This window comes from Balaenoptera physalus, assembly GCF_965194825.1.
Source record: "Balaenoptera physalus genome assembly, chromosome: 14".
NCBI classification, from domain to species: Eukaryota; Metazoa; Chordata; class Mammalia; order Artiodactyla; family Balaenopteridae; genus Balaenoptera; species Balaenoptera physalus.
The window spans coordinates 34,128,919-34,154,119 of NC_138893.1; the positions used below are offsets into that span (position 1 = coordinate 34,128,919).

Genomic DNA, 25,201 nt, shown 5'->3' on the forward strand with positions numbered 1-25,201 from the left:
GAGTGCCACAACTACTGAGCCTGCATGCCACAACTACTGAGCCTGCGCTCTAGAGCCCTTGAGCCACAACTACTGAAGCCCGAGCGCCTAGAGCCCGTGCTCCACAACAAGAGAAGCCACCACAATGAGAAGCCTGCGCACCGCACCGTAAAGTAACCCCCCTCTCCACAACTAGAGAAAGCCCACTCGCAGCAACAAAGACCCAACGCAGCCAAAAATAAATAAATTAATTGTTTTAAAATGCTTTAAAAACAACCCAAAAAACAAAAAAAAGGGAAACCCATAGTTTTTCCAAAAAGTTCAGGGAATATAGTAATGTAGAGCTTACAAAGTAAAAGTTTCCTGTGTTTCAATTCCAGGGAGAATCTATTTATATCAATAATATGACATATATTTCCCAGACCTGAGAGTACCAACATATGATATACACATAAATACAACAAAAATTCTGCCATTCACCTTCTCTTCTACAGCTTGCTTTTTCTTTTTCTTTTTTTTTTTTTAACATCTTTATTGGAGTATAATTGCTTTACAATGGCGTGTTAGTTTCTGCTTTATAACAAAGTGAATCAGCTATACATATACATATATCCCCATATCTCCTCCCTCTTGCGTCTCCCTCCCATCCTCCCTATCCCACCCCTCTAGGTGGTCACAAAGCACCGAGCTGATCTCCCTTCACTATGCGGCTGCTTCCCACTAGCTATCTATTTTACATTTGGTAGTGTATATAAGTCCATGCCACTCTCTCACTTTGTCCCAGCTTACCCTTCCCCCTCCCCGTGTCCTCAAGTCCATTCTCTACGTCTGTGTCTTTATTCCTGTCCTGCCCCTAGGTTCTTCAGAACCTTTTTTTTTTTAGATTCCATATATAGATGTTAGCATATGGTATTTGTTTTTCTCTTTCTGACTTACTTCACTCTGTATGACAGACTCTGGGTCCATCCACCTCACTACAAATAACTCAATTTTGTTTCTTTTTATGGCTGAGTAATATTCCATTGTATATATGTGCCACATCTTCTTTATCCATTCATCTGTTGATGGACACTTAGGTTGCTTCCATGTCCTGGCTATTGTAAATGAGCTCTCTGCAATGAACATTGTGGTACACGACTCTTTTTGAATTATGGTTTTCTCAGGGTATATGCCCAGTAGTGGGATTGCTGGGTCGTATGGTAGCTCTATTTTTAGTTTTTTGAGGAACCTCCATACTGTTCTCCATAGTGGCTGTATCAATTTACATTCCCACCAACAGTGCAAGAGGGTTCCCTTTTCTCCACACCCTCTCCAGCATTTATTGTTTGTAGATTTTTTGCTGATGGCCATTCTGACAGGTGTGAGGTGATACCTCATTGTAGTTTTGATTTGCATTTCTCTAATGATTAGTGACGTTGAGCATCCTTTTACGTGTTTGTTGCTAATCTGTTTGTCTTCTTTGGAGAAATGTCTATTTAGGTCTTCTGCCCATTTTTGCATTGGGTTGTTTGTTTTTTTGATATTGAGCTGTATGAGCTGCTTGTAAATTTTGGAGATTAATCCTTTGTCAGTTGCTTCATTTGCAAATGTTTTCTCCCATTCTGAGGGTTGTCTTTTTGTCTTGTTTATGTTTTCCTTTGCTGTGCAAAAGCTTTTAAGTTTTATTAGGTCCCATTTGTTTATTTTTGTTTTTATTTCCATTTCTCTAAGAGGTGGGTCAATAAAGGATCTTGTTGTGATTTATGTCATAGAGTGTTCTGCCTATGTTTTCCTCTAAGAGTTTTATAGTGTCTGGCCTTACATTTAGGTATTTAATCCATTTTGAGTTTATTTTTGTATATGGTGTTAGGGAGTGTTCTAAGTTCATTCTTTTACATGTTGCAGCTTGCTTTTTCATTTAACAATACTCAAAACTGAATATACAACCTGATAATTTTGTAAATTATACATGTATAGAAAAAACAGTAAAGGGAAATATAGCATAATACCAATAGCAATATTCCCTGGGTGTTAACATTATGGAAGAGTTTCTTCATTGCATATGTTTTTTGCCTTCTGAATTTTCTTCAATGGAAGTACTATATTACTTCTATATCACTTATATATGTATAATCTATATATACATACATATATACACACATATTAATATATGTATAATATGTATACCTGCACACACATGCAAACACATATTATACATATAATTTGAAAACAAGAGACAGAAATGATGAATTATCTATATCTTGGTTAGTTTCTCATTTGAACAAGTTGCCTGTATTTCTGCTAACGTTGATGTTACTATAGAAATCCACTGAGATGAATGAAATGCAGGCTCAAGTCTTTATTTTTTTTTATTTTTATTTTTTGGCCACACCATGTGTCACTTGCGGGATCTTAGTTCCCCAACCAGGGATTGAACCCGGGCCCACGGCAATGAAAGCGCTGAGTCCTAACCACTGGACCACCAGGGAACTCCCTAGGCCCAAGTCTTTAGAAACCAAGCCTCCTCTCTGTGTTGCTGGCCCGTGGCTAACTGCCTCACTCACTCCTTGCTGCCATCACTGTCTTGCTTGGAGAGTCTCCACAGCAGAAGGTAATAATAGATGGGGAAAGAAATTGTGTCACAGACCTAAGTGACCCTGCCGGGGAAACCCAAGGATTAGCATTTGTGGCTCAAAAGGAAAAAGGAACGCAAGTCAGGAATGTATTAGTTCAGACACACTTGCAAGTGAAACACAACACAAAACAAATAAGAACATGTATTGGTTCACATACCGAAAAGTCCAGGAGTCAATATCCATCAGGCATGGCTGGATCCAGGGGTTCAAACTATGTTATCAGACCTTGGTCTCACTCTCTCCACCTCTCAGCTTTGTGTTCCCCTGATTAACGGTTTTGTGGCATGTTCTCTCTGCATAGTGACCCCTGGAAGCTCCAGGTTCTCCAGAAAAAGATTCTCATAGCTTCAGCAAAAGCCACAGAGCTGATGCTGGGGCTCTGATGAGCCAAGCCTGAGAAATGGTATAGAAAGGAAAAAGGCCCCAGCTGAGCCAGGTGGCCTGAGAGTGGAGGATCAGAGTTTTCCCAGAGTAAAACTGCGGTTCTTCTGTTAGCAGAAGGGGAAACAGTGAGCAGGCAACAACATCAGATGCCCATATTGGTGATCAGGTTTATTCTGAGATCTGCCTTACCTGTGGGGAAGTCACCCAATCTCTCTGGACACCGATGTCCACATCTGAAAATGAGAGGGCTGTACCAAAAATCTCTAATGTCCTTTCCAGCTATAAGGAGTCAGTGTCACAAAAATTTTTTTTTCCGGAAAAAAACTGAGGGTGTCAGCTGCTGAGCCTTCCCCCTCCATCAAGCCAGGCACCTGATCTTCCCAGGCAGTGGAGGTAGGATGGATACTGACAGGGGACCTCCATGCCCCACAAGCTGGAACTCAGGCCTCAACATCCATCCTGTCAATCACACACACGCTGCTGTCCATTCCACCTTGACCTCTGATTTGGCCCTGGTGAAGGCAGGAATCAAGGACAAGACAGCATCTTGCCTAATGAATTCACATGTGTAAAACACCAATTCTCTGCTCAATAGACTTCAGTAGCTCCCTATTACCAATCAAATTTGGCAAAAAAGGCCTCACTTTGAGTTTTAAGGCATAATATGGCCCCCAGGGCACCTGACATGTATTTATTTCCCACTACTTCTTTGTATACATTCCATGCTCCAGCTACTCCAGACAGCTCACTGGAGAATTTCTCCCCAGCAAGGCCCAGAAATCACCTGTTTCCTTTTCAAACTTCCCTACTGGATCAGCCCTAAACAACTTAGAGGGAAGGACTGAGTCTTGCTTGCTGATGTACATCTAGCTCCTAGCATGATGCCCGGTATAGAGTAGGCACTCAGTAATTATTGAGTAAAAATTTCCCTGAATGAACTTCATACTTTTCCACCCGCAGACTTTTGTTCACGTTATTCCTGCTCCCCAGAAGATGCTTAAACCAGCTTCCCCTAATCTACTGTCCTCTCTCTCCACGAACCACTCATGAGTCCCATTACACCTGCACTTTATTAGCAAACTATGTTCTGTCATGCATAGCCTCAGCACACCGTGTTCAAACTATTGGTTTGCTTGTTTTGCTGCCGCTCACCCCCTCACCCCTGCTAGATTGGGAGGAGCTCCCTGGAGGCAAAGGATAGGTCTCCTCCATCTCTGTATCCCAGTCTTCTTATACTCTCTGTGTCTTGGCAGCAATTAGAATAACGTCTGCCATATAGCAGGTATCAACAATACCTGCGTAACCCAGGTGGGACAGGCCCCTCTTCTGTGTCCTGGAGTGCTTCTTGCTAACATATTGAGGGGAGAGTGGTAACAGGAATCAGACAGTCCTACTGTCTCCCAATTTGGAAACTGCTGTCAGACAATAGGACTCTAAGTCTGGTGATATCCAGTGGTACCTCAATGGCAGGGGTCTGGGAGGAGGAGAATTTCAGCTTCTCCTCTGTTGGAGACACACTCCCAGTTGATCAGAAAGTGCTCACCACTCCTTTGCCTGCCTTACAAGTCCTTGCTAACACAAACATCACTAAATGTGATGGAGGCCACAGTTGTGGACTGAGATGCCGGGAGATCTCACAGAGCAGCCAGTAGAGTTTTTAGAGGAAGGAACAAAAGAAATGTCTGCACTTAGGCAGTTCCCTTGTACCACCCACAGTGAAGAGGTCTTACAGCATTAGGCCTTCAGAATAAGGGCGTCCACAAAGACACTCCTTTTCTCCCCATCTCTGTCCATCTCCCCTAATGCCTCCCTTTCCTCCAGCCCCCGCACCCCACCATTGTGGAACTGGACCTGCTGCCCTATTCTTTCCTTCTAGAAACTCTCCCTTCTTCACAGTTTATTAACCCTGTTGCCCAAATCTTGCTGATTTTTTTTCCTGCTTATTCCATCAATTCCTGAGAAATGTGTCCTAAAATCTCCCGCTATGATTGTGGATTTGTCTATTTCTTTTTATGTCTGTCAACTTTGTCATCTATTTTAAAGTGATGTTTTTATTAGGTGCTGGATATCATGTAGGAAAAATTACAGATATAATTTGAGGCTCTGGAGGATGGTAAGATTTATTTTTGCTTCTGGCAGGCAGTAGCGACTGGGCAGATACCCTTACACTCTGGTTTTAAACCAGAGGTGATTCTGCTCACCAGGGGACACTGGCAATGCCTGGAGACAGCTCTGGTTGTCTGAACTTGGGAGAGGGGGTACTACTGGCATCTCTAGTGGGTAGAGGCCAGGGATGCTGCTAACACAGGACAGTCCCCCCAGCAGAGAACTAGCTGCCCCCAAATGACAATAGCACTCAGGCTGAGAAACCTTGCAAGAATATAAACTTGCCAATCAAAAATAGAGCTGATTGGAAGCTGAACTTCAATCTTTGTGAGGGTTTCTCTATTTTCACCCCACTCCTTGATGTAGCCCTTTGGAAGTCCCAGCTGAAAGCATAAGGTGATTACTTGGGCTCCTCCTCCTTGGGGGCTCTGAACTCCAGTTTTTGTCCCCTTAGCATAAGATGCCGGAAACTTCTCTGCCTCTTAAGAATGGGAAAATATCTCAAAACTAACTTCTCTGTTAACCCTTTTCTCTAGGATCTTGGCCCTCAAATCCTCACAATCTTGGTAGCTCACCTTCAAACACGTCTTCGATGTCTTGTTCAGCTTTTCTAGCTGTTCTCGATAGGAGGGTTGATCTGTCGATCTGCCATTATGGAACCACCGCTTTCCACAGAGGGAGGAAGTTGCTTCTGACTCTTTTTTCAAGTCTTTCAAAGGCAGGCTTTAGGCCTTACCATGACGCTGAGTTTCTTCTCTGCCCATACCTTGCCCATTTCGCCTGGAGAGGGGCAGCTCTAGTCCCAGTGGCAGGAATGATGATGGGTACTCTGATTTCCCATAATTACTGCCACCATCAAGAGCAACGGGAGAGGGCTGTGGGGTGGTGGGGTTTCTTACTAGTTATCTAAGAAGTAAACATGACTCATCATTAATTTTTCCATTCTCAGACTAGGATAAAAAAGCTCTGTCTTGTACGAGGAAATTTTATTTTGACCCTGCTCCTTATGAAAGAATAAGCCTGGCATTAAGTGCTAAGACCATTTGTCTTTTCCCCCCAAAGTCAGGCTTACATTGCTAGGAAACCAACCAAGATATGAGTGGGCCATATCATCTCATCTCAATGGGTCTGGTCAGTTTCCATTACTGGAATAGAATTCTAATCAGATTGTGAATTAGATTATTTCTGATTCACAAATCTCCCCAATTTTAGAAAATGGGGGTGTCTCGTTTATTCATGGAATGAAAGCATGAATGAATGCATGGCTGTGTTCTAATCTTAGACCAGCACCACATCCTGTACTTGCTTTTTTTACTTGATTTTCAAGTAAGGCCTTGGTCTCTGTTAGTGTATCACTTGTATTATAAGAAATAAAAAAATAATGAAAGAAGGAATTCATTCTGAAATGCAGCCCACAGTCACAAGAATGACTTCCTGAGAAAGCAGGAAAGGATTTCTTCGGGCTGGGGTAAAAATGGAAAGCACAGTCATGAGTCGCCCCCTACCGCTCAATGGGGTGAAATCTCTGACCTCAGATTTTAATTATCTGTGGCATTGAGTCCTCTGTTAGCAATCACGGAACTGAAGCCGAATTTCGTGAGTCCAAGGGGAAGCGGCTTGCTAACACACACAGTGAGTTACTGGCGATGCTGGGATGAAGAGCCAGGATTTCAGGACCCCAGGGCCTAATTTAATAGCCACAGTCCACCCAGGCCGGAAGCTGCCAGCTTCAGTCTGTGCTCATAAATTAACTCCCCTGGAGATTTCCAACTTTCAAATAGCTTTTGGTAAAGCCTTAGCACTAAAGAAATATTTCGAGTTTCACATTCCAATGTATCACAAATAAAATCATATTTATAATAAAATAAACCGGGGCTTCCCTGGTGGCGCAGTGGTTGAGAATCTGCCTGCCAATGCAGGGGACACGGGTTCGAGCCCTGGTCTGGGAAGGTCCCACATGCCGCGGAGCGACTAGGCCCGTGTGCCACAATTACTGAGCCTGTGCGTCTGGAGCCTGTGCTCCGCAACAAGAGAGGCCGCGATAGTGAGAGGCCCGTGCACCGCGAAGAAGAGTGGCCCCCGCTTGCCTCAACTAGAGAAAGCCCTCGCACAGCAACAAAGGCCCAACACAGCCATAAATAAATAAATAAAATAAAATAAAATAAACCATCTCAGCCATACCTTTTGTACTAATTGATAATGTTATTCTTGGGAACCCCTCCTTCCCTCTCTCCCTTCCTTCCTCTTTTTCCTCCTCCCTCCTTCCCTCTACCTCCTACTTCCTCTTTTCTCTTATCATTCTAATAAACTTAATCCTTAAAACCATTCATGAAATGATTATGAAATGTTACTTTATTTTTAAACTATGTATTTTATAAAATCTTGATCGTTAGGGTGAAATATCATGAACAAAATGGAAGAGTTACCATATTTTTAGTATTACTAAACCCTCAGGGTTTAAAAATATATTGGGGATAATGATCATTTTGTCTTTTTTTTTCTGAAAGAACTTTGTGACCCAACAATTCACCAAAATTATCTAAAAATTTTAAAAAATATAACTGGGCACCTATTGGGAGAAATTTATAAATTATGCCGTAATTATGATTGTGTCAGAGGGCGGACCCAGAGTCATCTTACAACTTTCATTATTCAGGCAAGAGTCTCTGTGTAGATTCCTTTAGTTATGAAGATTTTATGCAAGTAGGCACTCATTGCCATGAGTGGAAGGTGATATAAACTTTTTTTAAAGGGTTGGTGAAGCCCGTTTCTCCCTTAACACCTCTTGATAAGTAAATTCAGTTGCCAGGGAGAAAGAACATAAACTTGCCTAACAGTAAAGGAGTTTTGCCGGGGCAAAATCTCCAGATCCCAGGCCTTTCTCTCTGAGATTCAGAGACAGGAAAACCTGTTGGGATAGATGAAAGGTTGCTGACAGAAAACAATACCAAAGACCCCAAGGGAAATTCTGTGAGAGAAACCTGAACTGGAGACCAGGGGTGTGGGGTGTGATGGTGGGGAGATTGTTGGGGGGCAGCAAGGATCTTAGCGAAGGTTCACAGGAGGACATACCTGGAGGCCCAAACGTGGAGGTCCGCAGGTAAAAATTGGTTGACTGTTTCAGCTGCGTTCTGTTGAAGTTGGCTAAGACGCTTGTTCAGGTGAAGGTGTTCAGAAGAGTCTTGTTATGGTGATAAACACCTGTTCTGCATCACCCCTGGGAAGGAAGGTGAACTGTGAACCCCTCTCAGCAGCCGTATTCTTTATGTTAAGTAAACTGTTTATCTGCTTATGCTAACAGGTGTGTGGGTTTGCGATCCAATGAGCTGGAAAGGTCCATGTCCATTACTCCTAGGCCTCAAGCTTGGGCTGAATCTTCACGGGGACCACATGCTGGTTCCCACACAGGGTATGGCTGAGGAGAAAGTTCTGGATCCAACTGTTGGCTGTATCAGTGTGATCCAAGAGAGCCTTGAACTTGGAGCCTGGAATGTGGCCCCAAGGTGGTGGCCTTAGGGATCCAGGCCAGGTCTCTGCAAAAGGAACAAGTGTCCACCCAACAAGGAAGGGCCTGCTTTCAACGGCAACACTGGGGTGACTTTGAGGCACTAGCTGGTGAAAAAAGCTCACCTCCTGTTCTCTCTCTCTTTCTGTACCTGCAGCAGGATGGATGGAGCCCACTGACCTGAGTGCCTCCTGAGGTTCTTGGATAACTCAGGGAGGAAAGGAGAGGCCTTGTGATGAAGACACGGGGCTTTTGCCCATGAGGGCACGCAGGTGCTCCAGCAACTAATTGGAAAAATTAGAGACCTGACTGTATGTGGACCCCAAAGCATTGGTTGAAGCAGATAAAACTAGTTATAAGGGCTTCCCTGGTGGCGCAGTGGTTGAGAATCTGCCTGCCAATGCAGGGGACACGGGTTCGAGCCGTGGTCTGGGAAGATCCCACATGCCGCGGAGCAACTAGGCCCGTGAGCCACAACTACTGAGCCTGCGCGTCTGGAGCCTGTGCTCCGCAACAAGAGAGGCCACGATAGTGAGAGGCCCGTGCACCACGATGAAGAGTGGCCCCCGCTTGCCGTAATTAGAGAAAGCCCTCACACAGAAATGAAGACCCAACACAGCCAAAAAAATAAATTAAAAAAAAAAAAAGACATGCATTCTCATATTAAAAAAAAAAAAAACTAGTTATAAGGTCTCCTAATTTGCCTTGTTTAGAGTCCCAAGGAAAGCAATACCATCTTGCTTCTGTAGCCAGCTGCCCTCTGGGCGCGTGTGGTCCTGACATGAAGCTGGTTTCATCCTCAAGCACTCTGCCTTTAGGGAATTGCGTCATTCAAACCTCTTCTCCTCCCCACGGGCTGTGCTGAAGGTATGGGCGTTCTGCAGCCTTGCTTTGAACATGTTACTCTGCTTCATCGCCCTGGCCCTAGCTGAGTTGACCAAGGCTGAATATCCAACCCAAGGCAGACAACCCGTGGACTAGTCAGTGAACTATATCTCCTGGTGCTAAGAGATGAGCTGTCAGCCAAGTCTATACTCAAACATTTTAACTCAGATATGTAAACAGTGAGATGTGGAGAAACTGGAACCTCCCTACACTGCTGGTGGGAAGGTAGAAATGGTGCAGCCACTTTGGAAACCAGTCTGGCAGTTCCTCAAAAAGTTACACATAAGAGTTACCATGTGACCCAGTAAGTATATTCACTTGGGTATATACTCAAGTGAAATGAAAACATATGTCCACACAAAAATTTACACACAAATTTTCATAGCAGCATTATTCATAATAGCCAAAAAGTAGAAACAACCCAAATACTCATAAACTGAGGAATGGATAAATAAGTGTGGTGTATCCATACAATAGATATTTTTCAGCACTAAAAAGAAGTGAAGTCCTGATTCATGCTACAATGTGGATGACCTTGAAAACATTACATTAAGTGAAAGAAGCCAGTCACGAAAGATCAAATATTGAATGCTTCCGTTTATATGAAATGTCCAGAATAGGTAAATCTGTAGAGACAGAAAGTAGATTAATGGTTACCAAGGGCTGGGGGTGGGGAGAGGGTTACGAGGAAATGGGGAGTAAATGCTAATGGGTGTGGAGTTTTGTTTAGGGGGTGATGAAAATGTTCTAATGTTTTTTTTGTTTTTTTAAATTAATTAATTATTTTTGGCTGTGTTGGGTCTTCGTTGCTGCGCATGCGCTTTCTCTAGTTGCAGCGAGCGGGGGCTACTCTTCGTTGCAGTGCACAGGCTTCTCATTGCAGTGGCTTCTCTTGTTGCGGAACACGGGCTCTAGGCACGCGGGCTCAGTAGTTGTGGCGCACGGGCTTAGCTGCTTCACGGCATGTGGGATCTTCCTGGAACAGGGCTCGAACCCATGTCCCCTGCATTGGCAGGCGGATTCTTAACCACTGCACCACTAGGGAAGTCCCAAATGTTCTAATGTTGACTGTAGTTATGGTTGCACAACTCTGTGAATATACTAAAAAAACTGAATTGTACATTTTAATGGGTCAATTGTATGGTACATGAATTATATCTCAATAAGGCTGAAGTTAAAAGAAAAAGACATGTAGATAATGAAACAGTGAACAATGGGAGAGGAAGCTAAATGGTTCAGATATGAAGAAAGACCATGTGGCCGTGAGGAGCCTATGTAAACTGAAGTTCTGAGTGTATAGAAGCTGTATCTCCAGGAGGGATGGAAGGAGGAGGAAGGTGATAAGGTCTCCTAAAGCTGTGTGATTTCACTGCTTTTCACATTATTCCCACACTGGCGTGGTCATTTGAAGCTAAGCAGTTCCAAGAATCTATCGGTCATAAAGAGCCACATTGTAGGTATTCCTCCTGGAGCTTGTCCGCTGTGAGTTTCCATGTGACTGATTCCTGACCGAGGCCTTTTTGCTGGAAGTTTGTCTGTTCTGTCACACCCTTCCTGTATCAGTGGGAGGATGCGAGGAAGGCACGTGGGCATGGGGGGCTTTGTGAGGCTGGGCATGTATGCCCTTAAGGATCTAGGTCACGAGCTGGCCCTCACACATGCTCCGTCTGGCTCAACATCCCACCACCTAGGATTGACTTTGCTTACATTTTGTTTAGAAATGTAGAAAGGGGCATCCTTTTTGTGTCTCAGTTTTGGAATTGGACTGTCCCCTTAAACATTACCCTTCCATATACATAATGTTGAGGGGTCCTGAAGGGTGACTGCCATTGTTAGATACCAACTGCCAGGGGCATTAAGGGTCAGTGTGCTCTTACAGCCCCCATTTCTATATTCCTGTGCGTAGATTCCAGAATCTGTGAGCAGATTCCAGCTCCCAGGAACCACTCTGTTTCCTGGTCTCTTTGCTGAGGTCATTCTCCCCAAAGGTTCCATCTCATGGCAATTGGAATGGCCAGTAGTTGCCAACTTGAGTGCCTCCCTGATGGCATAATGTGCCCTGATTCTTATGTCCTAATCGTTGTTGGGTAGAGAAGAGCAGGGCAATTTCAGGAAGAGCTGGCAGCTTAGTCCCATGGCAGACCCTGGGCCGCTCTGGGTCCCAGCCTTCCTTCACCTCCTGATCCTCTCAAGGCCTGGCCTGGGTGTTTCCTGGGTTCTGGGGATCAAAGGTCTTTGCAGTAAACCCTGTTGCTTGAGATCTTATGTGGGGAGGGGTTCTCTGTTCCCTGTTCCTTGCAACTGTAAAATCCCTGCCTGGAACGCACTGTGAAATGACATAATCCAGGCCTGAGTTGGGGGTTGCAGAGATGGATGGTGATGGCAGGGAGAGAAGAAACTGAGGTGTGTGTGATTATCCCTCCCCTGGACTCTGCCCAGATACCATCTGGAGGTTGGAGACCAGAAGGACCTGTGGACCTGTTCCTTGGCCCCTTCTCCTTGTCACTGGGTGGTGTGTAGGGAAGGATGGTGGAAACAATGTTCTTGGTTGGACAAATTGTTGTCCCCAGGATTAGATGTGTTAAGGCATGTAGAGTGAGGTGCTCTTATTGTCACCATTTAACTGAGGGAGAAACCAAGGCTCAAAAAGGTTAACGAACCTGTCCTAAGGTCACAGAGCTATTGAGTGATGAGGCTGGGATGGGGACTCAGCCTATCTGACGCCAGCGCCGACTCCCAACCGCTGCCCTTAAACCGTGTGCGAAGAGCGCAGGCCAGGAAGAGAGGAGGGACTTGAATGTGCTTGCACGAGGGGGCCAGGAGACAGCCCCTGACTCCTTTGGCACAGAGGGGTCGGGGCTGGAGACCTCGCAGGCAGGCCAGCTCTGAAGCAGACCCCACAGGGCACTGCTGGCGGTCTTGAGGGGCAGGATGAAAGCCGTGGATGTGGTGGGGAACAAAGCAGGATTTCAACAAGATGGAGAGAAGGGGAGCAGGGAGCTGAGCCCTGCCTCTCTGCTGCCACTTCTCCCGGTCACGTGGTCCACCCCAGGCGGGGCACAGTGGTCCAAGAACCTGGGTCACAGGCCTTGCTCTCTCAACTCCCAGGGGCAGAGGGAAGGACGGAGGGACCGAGACAGAATTAAGTATTTATAGCACAGTTGGACTTGAGCCTTGCTAATTGGCAGCTGAAGGCCAAATCTGGCATGCAGATGGGTTTTGTTGGGCCTGCTGGGGTGTTTTAACATTTTAAAATATTTAAAAATTGAGAGACTTCACAGAAACAGATTTCTGGCCTTGCTTGAAAATTGGAAAGCTCTTACAACACTGGACCCATGTCCTCACATGGCCACCATGGGCCGGGACTGAGGAAGCTGGTGTCTGCCCCCAGCCCCACGCCCTCTGGGATGGCTGGCTCTGCTGCTCTTCTAGCTGGTGGCCTCCGTGAGCATCTGGGATTGTGCCCCACGGAAGGCTTGTGCTGTGACAGCGCTGATGGTGCTGAAGGAACCCTGGAGTTTAGATTCTAGGTTCCTGGAGGGTATCAAGTGACTGCTCACTTTCCTGTGTGCCCCGAAGGCAACTGTGCATAGAAGTTTGGTGCTCAGGAGAAAGCAGGTACCAGAAACACAGACCCAGAGGTGACTGGGGTCTGGGAAGTAGAAGCCAGTGACCCAGTGAGAACGTAAACAGTATGTTATCATCAGTCAGGGTTCTCCAGAAAATGTGTGTGTGTGTGTGTGTGTGTGTGTGTGTGTGTGTGTGTGTGTGTGTGTGTGTGTGTGTTTAAAAGAGATTTTAAGGAACTGGCGATTGTGGGGACAGGCAAGTGGGGAATCTGGGGGTCAGGTCCCCAGGCTGGAGACTCGGGCTGCAGCTGACCCTGCAGTCTTGAGGCAGGATGTCTTCTTTTCCAAGAAATCTGTTAGTGGTCTTAAGGCCTTCGACTCATTTTATGAGGCCCACCCACCTTAATGAGGGTAGTGATCTCCTTCACTTCTACAGAATACCTGCACAGCAACACCTAGACTAGTGTCTGCTTAATAGCCGGGTACAATCACCAAGCCAAGCCGACACAGGAAACTAACCATCACACAGTGACAGAAGCAGTGGGATGAGGACAGGAGCTTGGGAGACCTCCCTGTAAGAGTGGGCAGGGGAGGGGGCGAGTCCAGGCCGCTCTGCCGGGACTGCAGCCCCGGCCACAGGAGCGGGCGGGGGGCGGATTGCAGCAGGAGGAGCAGAGCCTGGGAGGCCAGGTGGTGACTTCAGCTGCTCTTTCCAGGTATTTAATAATAAGGGGGGTAAACTGGGGATCGAGGAGGAAATGCGTCTTTTTGGTTTGCACTTTGTAGGCTCAGGAGGAGGAAGGAGCCAGGTGAGAGAGAAAGAGAGGTGAGGTAGACAGGAACAGGGAGGGGCTGATGGTAGGATTTCTCTTTGGAGAAGAAGAGACCTGCTTCCTCAGCAACAGGGCTGTGGACAACCCAGGGCATCAGGGTCGAGCGCTGGCTGGGGCAGGAAAGGACAGGAAAGGGAGTGTTCTAGAAAAAGGCCCTGTCTGCCTGGAATTCTTTTTACCATGCCCTCCCCACCTCCTTGTACCTCCTTAAGACTGCTTTTTTAGCCACACAAATTATTGCCATGAGAATAAATTATTATAAAAATTAAAGCAATACAAAAAAAAAAAGACTGCTTTCCAGAGGCTCCGGGAACTCTGCCCCGCACTGTCCCGGGCGCCCGAGTATGGGGACCTGAGCAGATGACCCGTGGCTGCCTTCCTCTCCTTCCCACTGAGAGCGGATGGCACCAGCTCTGGCCTCTCCTGCTCTCTCCTCTGCTCCTGGACCCTCCTCGCCCTGCTCAGGACTCTCCCCCGGGACTGAAGCAGCCCTTCCTGGTCTCCACTGGTTCCTAGTGGGCAGCTTGAGTATCAGGAAAGTAGGGACACGCCCAACCTCACACACACACAGCTGGAGGAATTTTTTAATTTTTAAAAAAGCAACAAGAGTATAGAGCAGGGCAAACTCAGATCATCCTTACTCTTCTTTTGAGGCTTAACGCTTGTTTTTATTTTGAATTACACTGTGGGGAGGCACCACAATTTTTTCCACGCTTAGGGCCTCCAAGGGCTTAATCCAGCCCCGCCTCGCACCCCTCCACATGCAAACGTTTCAGTGCTCAGAGGATGTAGGGGCACAGCCGAGAAACAGAGGTGCAGCCCAGGAAGGGCACAAAGACACAAAGGGCATGTGTGCCCTGCTGGGGCTTCTTTTGTGCCGCCTGGAAGTTCAAAACATGCTGGAACACGGAAAGAAAGGTATTTGTCTGGGTGACTCAGACATGTTCCAGCATTTTCCCACAGGCTCCTGCACGTCCCAAAATAACTGCAACCCTGGATCCTGTCCCTTGGCATATGATTACGTTTGTATAACGTTACAGAGCGGCGGCCACACTCACACGGGTGCTGCAGGAATGCCCAGCCCACGACGGAGCTCCGTGCTGCATGGCTGGAGAAAAAGGAAGCACAGAGACCACAACACGAAGAAGTGCCAACTTGCCGGAATCATCCAGACCACCAACCAGGGCCTGGGTCAACGCCTACCTTTCATAGATGGTGAGAAAAAGGCCCAGAGAGGGAATCAGTTTGCCTAAACTTAACATTCTGGGGATTACAAGAGAAAGCTGGTGGGAGAGCTGGCTCTAAACTCTCGTCAACTAATATTGATGTTTATTTCTGAGTAAACGTCAATTTAGCCTTGGAATCCTAAGACCTTAAGTCAAAGGAACTTTAAGGGACCTTGGACGTCCAGGGTACCCATGTGCCAGGTCTGGACAACAATGTGGGAATAAGGTGTCAAAATGGACCTGCCCTCAGGGGACTTACAGTCTTGCTTAGGAAGTGACTAAAGATATTAAAACGGCTGGAAGACAACTGTCCCCTGGCAAACAGACTGAAGGCTGTTGGGAATTTCGGGAAATGGAAGTTTGAGAAGAAGGGTACTGTCTGAGCCAGGAAGGTCTCACAGACAGGTAGGCCTCAAGGGTGGGCGCAGACTCGGGTGGGAATGGCTGGAGGGGAGCAGAGGCAAGGTGAGAGGGGGAGGGGAGCTCCAGGAACCTTTGGAAACCAAACCCAGGGGTCTGGGCGCCCAGCTTTGAGTCTGCAGGTGACTCTAGTATAGACGCCATTACTTAATAGTTCCAAGTTGGGAATTCCCTGGCAATCTCACTGCCGAGGGGGAACTAAGATTTCATGAGACGCGTGGCGCAGCTGAAAGAAAAATAGTTCTAAGTCATTTGTTTCATCTGAGAGACAGGAATAATCTCATAGGATTTGGACACAATATGTTAAAAAAAAAGAACTAACCTTCTGACCAAGGAAGAGGTGAGAGGTTATTCTCAAATTTCTGTGGTACCTCACGCGGAGTCCTTTCCTTCTTGGTGCTAAAGAAGATGGTGAGACCAGCATGAACTTCAGTGTCTCCTGGGCCTGGATTCAATCCTGCCCCTGCTCCTGGCTCTGCCAGCGCAAGTCACTTTCTTCGCCCATTACATGAGGACGTTAATTACAGCTAATGTGCCAGCAGGCACTCCTTTCACTGCTTCCCATGTCTGATTTCATTTAACCATTACCGCTCCCCCGGCCCCATTTTACAACTGAGGAAACCAGGAAAGAAAAGGCTATGTAACTTGCCCACCGTCCCAGAGCTTTTCCGTGAAGCTGTGATTTGAACCCAGGAGTTCTGAATCAAGCCTGTGTTCTAAACTATAATGTTCTCTTAAAGAGCACTGGGATGATTAAATAAGCCAAACTCCCCTGACACTAGGAGACACTCAGTGGATATATGTCCCCTGACTCCTACAGGGGCAAACAGGCACGTTAACAAGAGCCTTGCAGCCAGCCCTATGCCCAGCCGGTTGCCGCCATGCAAGGCCCAGGAACCACCAACACAGGTCGGGTAACTCCTGCCTGATATCCACGCACCATCTAATTTGGATGATTGAAAACATTCTAACTACGTTAAAGGACTACCTGTTGATGATCTTCAGTGATAAAACATCAACCTAATTCAGTAACCACTTAAGAAGCCCTAACGTTGAGATCCGTTGAGAGTAGATGCCCAAGTCACCAAAAAGATGGTCACATTATCTTTGATTCATCTAAGAAATAGTCCAGTAAGCTTTTTTCCTATTTACAAATTTGCGTTTCTAGAATCGGTGGTGTTGTTAGCAGTCAGCTTTTACTCCTCACATGAGTTCACCCCGTAAAGATGTTGGCGGATTCCCATCGGAGTGACTTCAGCCTTTCTCATGAAGCTGAGAGTGGCTAGCACACCGGCGTGTATTTTTGTGCAGCATCGTCAGGCACCAATATTAAACTCGATACAGTCATGAGGAATTCAGCTCAGGGGCTCCTAAGCCAGAGGGCTCCCTTGGAGTTCCAAGATCTCAGACCCATCTTTCTCTTCCTTCTCAATTTCAGGTTTATTTGGCAAAGGACTTAAGAAAACAAAATCTTGCACATCTCCACATTCTGGGGCGGTGGTCCTTCCCAAGCTCTTAAAAAACCTTAGCCCAGAACAATCTTCGTCCCCCCCAGTGGCTTCGCAGTGCATCTGATCCCTAACCCCAGTGACTTCGAGGAACCCAATCTGGGAAGATAAACCTGGTCTCGGACTGGCTTGGTGACGCAGAGGAATGTCAGATAAAGATGACCCCGAGACTCTCATAGAACACGTGCCCAACCCCCAGTGACCTGGACTTCAGGGAACGCTTGGGCCAGCCTCAGACAATACTGGGAACTGTGCACTTTTGAACCCACTCAGCCCTTTAGTGAGGGCTGAGGATGGCCCGGGGCCAGGTGGGCAGAGATGCACCTCCGCTGGAGCAATCTGAAGAGGTTCCCATCACCTGGGTTCACAGCTCTGAGTCTTCCCAGGTTGCAGCTGCAACCTGAGAATGAAAAATGACCAAGACTCATTTTCTCATGGGTCGGGCCAGTAGAGATGTTACAAATCCCAGAGCAGGCTTGTAAATGTGTCTGTTTATTTTTCCTGAAGCCAGTGAAAGACCATCTTGATGCTGCCACTCTTCAAAATTTAGAAAGCACAGAAGACATTTTGAGTTACATTATTACTTTATTTTCCTTTTTTAAAATGTAGCATTAAAGTCATCCAACATACAGATATTCCTACGGCTCCTTACACATTTTATTCTATCTAAAGTTAAGTATTTTAGCTATGAGATGACAAAAATCATCCCATTAAAATGGCAACACGTCTGAAAAATGGGTTTCATATTTACTGATGAGAAATTGACTCCCCATCTACCCCCACAAAAACTCCTTCAGTCCAGAGCTGTAGAAAGATAGTTCACATCCATGACTAACATGTGGGACCCATACAGAGAGGGCTCCAAAACAACAAGCTATGGGGTTAAACTTCTGTAACAAGCAACTTCTTTATTTGTACAGAATACGAATACAGAAGAAAAGCATCATTCTCCTTTCAGCCCTTTTATTAGTGTGTTTTGCCTCCACCCAAGTTACTGTGTACCAAGCGGCTATGAATAGTAAAAACCAACTGATTTTAAGTCCCTGAAATGCATGCAACTTAAAATTCTCTAAAGCACACAATCAGTTCCCAGTCTCCGGGGCTGATTTTTTATTTAGTGGAGACTATGGTGCTGCTGGGTTAGCAGCTGTGTCTGTCGTGCTGCTGGGGTTTGGAGTTGCTGCTTCTCTGGCTTCTGGCTGCTGGGTTTCAGTATTGGGATCTTCTCCATTTCCAGCACTTTTCTTGCTCTTGTCTGCTGTCATGGCACCCATCTCCATGATTTCCTGAAGTGGCTGATCGGTTTCAAGGGAGCTGGGCTGGAGTTCATAAACCTGGACTTGACCTGGGACATCTATTGCTTTCTGTTCAAGTTTTTCCAGGATGGTCTGAACCTTCCTGACGCCATCTCTCCTGGTCTGGCGGACATCAGCTCGCCCTTCTGGGTCTACCGAATCCAGGGCCAGTAGCTCTTTGGTCAAATACTCTTCTATCATCAGGTACTTCTTGTCTGTCTTCTTGCCTTCAAAGTTGTCCACAGCCTGCTCCAGCCCTTGCACCTTCTCCAAGATGGTTTCTATTTTCAGCACACCTGGATGTTTTGGGGGTACCTCAGCTTCTCCTGGTTTTGGGGTTGTGGCTTCTGCAGGGACAGGGCTGGGGGCTGCTCTCTCTTCTGCAGCCACGTTCTTGGGGGCAAAGGGGATGGCAGAAGGGGCGGGGCTGGGAGGACAAGGCACGGGAGTAGAGGGAACCTTTACTTCCACTTTCTCAGAGGGAGGCGGGGGCTTCTGCGAAACAGGTTGAGAATCCACCTCTTTGCGGATCACTTGAATCGGGATGTGTCCAGGAGGGAGATCTGGTCCAGCTGGGCCTGGCTTGCTTTCTGGCTTGTTTTCAGGTTGGGGAATAGGCGAAGGTTCTCGATGGGTCATGGGTTGCTGAGAAGAGGCAAGGACACAGAGATAGTTTTAATAACTGGCTGAGAGTCACAGGCAGTCGTTTGTAGCTAGTACTGACTAGAAGAAAACAGAAATGACTTTTTTAAAGTTTAATAGTATAAGAGGGATTTTCAAAGTCAGCCAAACCTGTTACAAAATTAAAATATGATATTCATCATGTATGTGACGAAACCATTGTTATGCTTTCATTCATTAACCTTGGTCTCTTGGTCTGTCATCTCTCACTGAATTTTTCTGGAGATGGTATTCTTACGGCAATGAAAAGAAAACCAATATAATTTTCTAAAATGAAAATACCAAAAACTCATGCTGACGGCTGAGTTACTTTACCTCAAAGCAAAGTCCTGGGTGACTCAGACTTTCAGGTGATGGAGCCATGGACTAATAATTGCCACTTGCCCCCCTTCATTACCCTGTGTGACAGTCTCTGCTCAGGGTGTGGCCTTCCCATCTCCTGTTTCAGAAAAGTTATAATCGTCTTCTTTTTTTTTTTAAACCTATGACAGCCTTGTGGTTTCTGCCCAGACTGATGTAATTTTTGAGAATAAGCAAGATGCTGAAAATGGGTAACGCAGTAAGAATTCTTCTTGGACACATTCGTGCCAGAGCTAACATTCAGCAGTGCAGAATCTCTGCACTGACTACATTGGCTACAGAGGCTGAGATACTCTTTAATATGACTATAAGCTATAGCGATATTTAAAAAAATTAACTATGCTTGAAACAGAAATATCTTGGTTCACCTAGCATTTAAGTGAACATCTAAAACCCCCTTAAAAATCTCACACACTGATTTTATCAACTGGGAAGTAGGAGTTGGACTACATTATTTCTAAAGTACTCCATATTAAAGACACTAAATCCCACTATAATGTTCAGTTAGGTCAAATCTCTGCAAGCCTCTAAAAAGGGATTTCTAAACAAGCTATAAAAGGGAGGCCACTACAAACAAATAAGATTAAGTGGAAATAGGATTAAATATTGTTTCACCAATTATAGAAAATATTGATAATATGGGAAAGATACGAGAGAAAACATCTCCAGCTTTGCAAATGGGCACTTCTTTCCCATTTGAAAGGATTACTGAGTCTGAGTAAGGATCTGATGGACGCTTGGCTGTTTGAACACCAGTAGCCTCCTTTTCCATCAAATCTCTTCTGCCAACCAGAAATGCCTAACTTTGGCCCTTAGCACTCATGAACCAGCCACACGCCTCTTCTTGGGTTTTAAAACAATGGCTGAGTCAGTGACTTTGGAAACACTTAAGAGGGGGTGCCCTATGGCTTGTAGTGTTCAAAAATGTCAAGGTCATGAAAGCAGAGAAAGACTGAGAAACTGTTCCGGATTAAAGGAGACTAAAGCAAAACAACATCTGCATGCAATGCTCATGATCCTAGATTAGATCCTGAAACAGGAGGAAATTGCTATAAAGGAGATCTGAAAATGGACCGTGTATGAGACAACAATGTTTTAAGGACGTTAAACTTCCTGCATCTGATAATTCTACTGTGGGTATGAATGAGAAGGTTGCTCTCTTAGGAAAATATCTGCTGACATATTTAGGGGTACAGGGCATGATATTTACAATTAAACCTCAAACAAAAAATATAGATAATATATGGAGAGAGGAAAAAATGACAAAGGAAATGTAGCAAAATGTTAACAGTGAATATGGGTGAACCTTTGCTTTCATGACCTTCATATATACTGGACTTCTCTTCTGTAAGGTTGAAATCATTTCCAAATAAAAAAGCAAACAAACAAACAAACAAAAAAAGACAATAAAAGGAGGTGTTCTGTTTGAGGGCCCTGAACAGGGTCACCATCTGTAGTAAGAAGATGCCCTGCATTTGTTTACAGGGCACTTTCCTTTTAAAAACTGTGACCAAGGGACTTCCCTGGTGGCACAGTGGTTAAGAAACCGCCTGCCAATGCAGACGACGTGGGTTTGAGCCCTGGTCCGGGAAGATCCCACATGCCACGGAGAAACGAAGCCCGTGCGCCACAACTACTGAGCCTGCGATCTAGAGCCCGTGAGCCACAACTACTGAGCCCACGCACCATAGCTACTGAAGCCCGTGCGCCTAGAGCCCGTGCTCCACAACAAGAGAAGCCATCGCAGTGAGAAGCCCGCGCACCGCAAGGAAGAGTAGCTCCCGCTCGCCGCAACTAGAGAAAGCCCGTGTGCAGCAATGAAGACCCAACACAGCCAGCCATACATACATACATACATACATAAATAAATGTAAAGGCACTTCCATAATGTTGAAAAAATAAATAAATATTTAAAAAACAATAAAAAATAAAAACCGTGGCCGAGAATTCACTCAGCAGCTGAGGGGCCCCGGCTGCCAAGTGTTCTTCGGCTAAAACTAGAAGACTTCCTCCCCCAGGAACCAGTGCCTGCACGTCTCTACTGAAGGATAAGCGGGCCCTGCCTGTAACTTTCACCAGGCAGGAAGGAAGGTTTCCCATCCGCCCAGCCAGCCGGGCATCGGCCAGGGAACATGGTCCTCTACCGCAAAGGAGGAGAAAGGAGTAAGACATGCTCCCTGTGGTCAAGGTCAGAGCAGAGCTGAAGAGAGCAGATGAACACTTTTGAAATAAATGCACAGAACGATCAGATGCTGAACTGTAAGGGACTCATGCTAGGCACCGTGGGAAAGACGAGGAGGCTTCATGGAAGTGGCAAGACTGGCTTGTCCCTTGGAGGATGGGGACAGCTTGGATTGTGAAGGCATGTCAGGAAGTGGGTTCAGCACAAGCAAAGGCACAAAAGAGGAGACAACAGAGTGAAGGGCCTGCAGAGTGCAGGAAGGGGTGTGAGTGAGGCAGGAGACGAGGCTGAGGGTGGGGTGTGGAGGGGCTGCAGGGCACTGCAAGGGTATGGTGGGCACTGAGACACCTGGGCCCCACGTGTGTGACGCTATGTTCTGCCCGCTGTTTCCCACGGTGGCAGCTGGAGCTCTGCCCCTGAGGCAGCTGCAACGGAAAATGAGCAAAAGCTGTAGAAAGCACTGGAGGTTCACAGCCCTCGCCTGCATTTCTGCTGATGACCAGCCGTTTTCAGGATCTCGCTCTCCTCCAGATATGTGCGTAAACCAGGAAAGGCTGGTGGGGCGGGGTTGGGGGGGACGACCCAGGGCACCTGCACAGAGCTCCTCAGGCCCTGGAGAGATGCTGCCCCAGCTAGTCTGCCGACACCGACTCCCATACCTGAGGCCTGTCGACCACGGTTTGCACGCGGAGGGACGGCGGGGAGTGCACCGGCATGCTGCTTCTGGCTGGAGAGCCCTCCCGGCTGGACGCACCCCGGACGGGTGACCGGAACGGGGATGCTGCCCACATGGTCCGGGGCTCCCGGTCATCTCCCTGGATCTTGTGGTACACAGGCTGGTGGGTCTGGTATTCGCCCTGCTGAGCTGGGTAGTGGGTCTTCTGGGCTTGGTGGAAGGAGGGCTGGGCTGCCGGCCGGGTGACATTCTGCTCATGTATCACAGGGATGGAGATGTAGCCCCGGGGCAGCTGGTGACTGCCCAGGCTGCTCCTGCCAGAGGAGGAGGGCAGGCTGGCCGAGGAGGACGAGGACGAGCAGTCCGAGGCAGCCGGAGACTGGGATCGCTGCAAGACGCAAAGGGTAGGTGCACAGCCCCGTGAATCACCCTCTGTCTGGCCCTCCGACTCTGTCCCCGTTATGTGCCTGCTCTGGGCAGCAGGTTTAATATGACCTCCCGTCTGTAAGCCTTTCCATTTTCAAAATGTGGTGTTAAGACTGGGAGCTCAGGAGTTAAGAGGCCTGGGCTCAAATTCTTAACAGCTCAATAGCTTTAGGCACCGCGTTTAAAATATAGAAAAGAGTAACTCCTCCCTCACTGGGCTGACTTGACGATTCGGTAAAATAATCTGTGCGTGTGTCCCAGCCCCAGTGCCACACACAGGAAGCGCTCGCTACATTTTATTTATTTTTGTCACTTCCTTTCCTCTTTCCGTAACTCTTTTCCTGCTTATCCACAGAGAACTCAGCTGGGCACTGGCAACTGTGTCCCCTGTGTGGACCGAGGCAGGCCAGGCCCCTTTCCCTTCCCGACCACCTACTTTCTATTCTAGAAAATCAGAAGGGTGTTTCCCCAGCTGGCTTCTAAGGGCCCTGCTAGCTTAAATTTGTTAAGGTTTCTCTGACTGATGTGTCACTTTTGATTTTTACAACAAAAACATTACAAATTCAGGTACCGCTTCTCCAAGAAAGGGAAAAGAGCCTCCTGGTGTCCCACATTAACTATGATTTTTCACCCCCGGAGCAAGCATTTGTGCTCAAGAGCAGTGCAGGGGACACGATGGGATGGTGTGCAGACAGGAAAACCAAGAGGGCTTACGGCTCAGGATTCCTACTGGGGTCCACTGGCCTTCAAATCTCAGCTAAGAACTGGATTAAGAACTATTCTTTAGACATTAGTGCAAGAAGTGTCGGCTTCAGGCTTAAAACCTGAAAAGCAGCTGCCTTCCTGACTCCTAATTTTACATTTCCTTTTAAACTGTGGACACTGTAAGGGCAGGTATGCGGTCTCATTTTCACGTCAGTATAGCTCCAAGCAGTTAATACTTACCTGTAAACACTGAACTGAATGAAACAACACAGAGAACCTCTGTATTTCTGATACAGAAAGCTCGGTGGGTGTACGGGGAATCATCGCATGAGGAGCCAGAAGGCCAGGCTTCCAGTCCCAGCGATGCCACTTCCAACTTTATGACTTTGGACCAAGCTGTTTACCCTTCTGAGCCCCAATTCCTTAACTACCAAAATACACCATGATCCCTGCCCACCTGAAAAACCAACCTGTGAGACGCTGGGGGGACGCAGGGCTGTCTTGCAAGCGATCTTTGCTGGGTGACCTCTGACGCTGCAGGCCAGGCCCAGATGCCCCGCATCTCACCAGGCGTTGCCCTGGGCACCGCATCAGGGTCTGGGGCAGCCTAGGAAGCACAAAACCCGGCACCCCCGGGTCGCACCCCACAGGCCCGCGAGCCAAGCCTCTCCTTACCTCAGGTCCATGGGCGGCTGGGGGCTGGGCTGCCGCCTGTCCACACTGTTTATCTGGCTGGGCGGCTTCCGCCACTCCCCGCAGAGGTGACTGGGGCCTCTGCGGGGCCGCCGGGGCTACCTCGGTTTGGAAGCGCTGCGTCCCAGGCTGGGGGTAGGCGAAGACAGGATGTGGCTGCCGGCTCCGGGCACCGTCGTGGAGGACGGGGATGGGAATGTAGCCTGGCCGGAGCCGGGGGTACACGGCGTGGCCTTCCCTGATGGGCAGCGGCCTGGAGCCCTCCCTCGAAGGCCCGTTTGCAGAGGATGCGGTTTCCTAAAATAAAGAGAAACACAGACCTGTTAGAAACTGGGAAGGAGACAGCCCTGAAGAGGGACAAGCACGGCGCCGAGCACTCCCATCTTCCACAGGGACCCTGGGTCCCACCGTGCCAGCCAGGGCAGCTGAGCACAGAAAGCGTGGGTGCCTCCCCTGACCCCCCACTTCTTCCAGACGCCCCCTCCCCTACTGAAGCCGCTGTACGTACAGCAGTTTAAGAATCAGAAGCATCCAGAAGAAGCAGGGGAGCCACGGTATCTGTTGAGCACAAGAGAAGTCCCAGTTTCCCAAACTGGTAAGACGGGTTTCTTTTCTGGGTGACATGGCAGCAGTGCATATAGGAGAGTCACTGACCGCCTCCCAAATCTTCAGACCCAGATCAGAAGGTGCGAGGAGCATTCAATTCCAACTCCCTAAGCTACAGCCAGCTTCTCTGCTTTCTAAAAGGTCCTCACGTCTCCTAGCGATACAGACCAACGCAGGCCACAGGTTGGAAATCTGCCGAGAAGGGGCGGCAGCGGGGAGGCTGCCTCCTCAGGAATATTTTCAGAACAAGCTGCGAGAAAGGGAGATACACAAGGAATGCAGAAGCAGCACAGGATGAGAACAAAACCCGGGGATTAATTGTGCTGGTCTTGTGATGCCAACAAAGCTTGCTTGGCCAGGAGCGGCTGGGTCTCTCTTGTGTCCTCTCACGAAGTTCTCCCTTCAGCGGCCTGGCTATTTTGGGACCCTTGAGAAGGCCAAGTTCCAGAGGTACCACAGAGAAAGATCTTGTTTCAGACAACAAGGCTGGCCCGTCACTCACCGGGCAATGTCACTTCTCACCAAGCAGAGGCTGGGCAACTGAAAC

The 25,201-nt window shown here is 47.4% G+C and overlaps 1 protein-coding gene and 1 long non-coding RNA gene across 6 annotated transcripts in view; one reads left to right on the top strand and one right to left on the bottom strand.

The window, feature by feature from the left end:
- LOC309642836 lies at window positions 1-17,845 on the top strand. The gene is made up of 2 exons (XR_014253405.1): window positions 1-15,507; window positions 16,961-17,845. It is a non-coding gene; the product is annotated as an uncharacterized lncRNA (long non-coding RNA).
- Window positions 17,596-25,201, bottom strand: part of BAG3 (BAG cochaperone 3) — a 22,819-nt gene continuing 15,213 nt past the window's right edge. For all 5 annotated transcript variants that reach the window (XM_082424773.1, XM_082424771.1, XM_082424774.1 and 2 more), the window contains 3 exons: window positions 24,031-24,345; window positions 22,208-22,612; window positions 17,596-18,970 (listed from right to left, as the gene is read on the bottom strand). In XM_082424773.1, coding sequence (XP_082280899.1) covers window positions 18,155-18,970; window positions 22,208-22,612; window positions 24,031-24,345 — 1,536 coding nt within the window. In that variant the 3' untranslated portion in view covers window positions 17,596-18,154. The remainder of the gene's footprint in view (window positions 18,971-22,207; window positions 22,613-24,030; window positions 24,346-25,201) is intronic.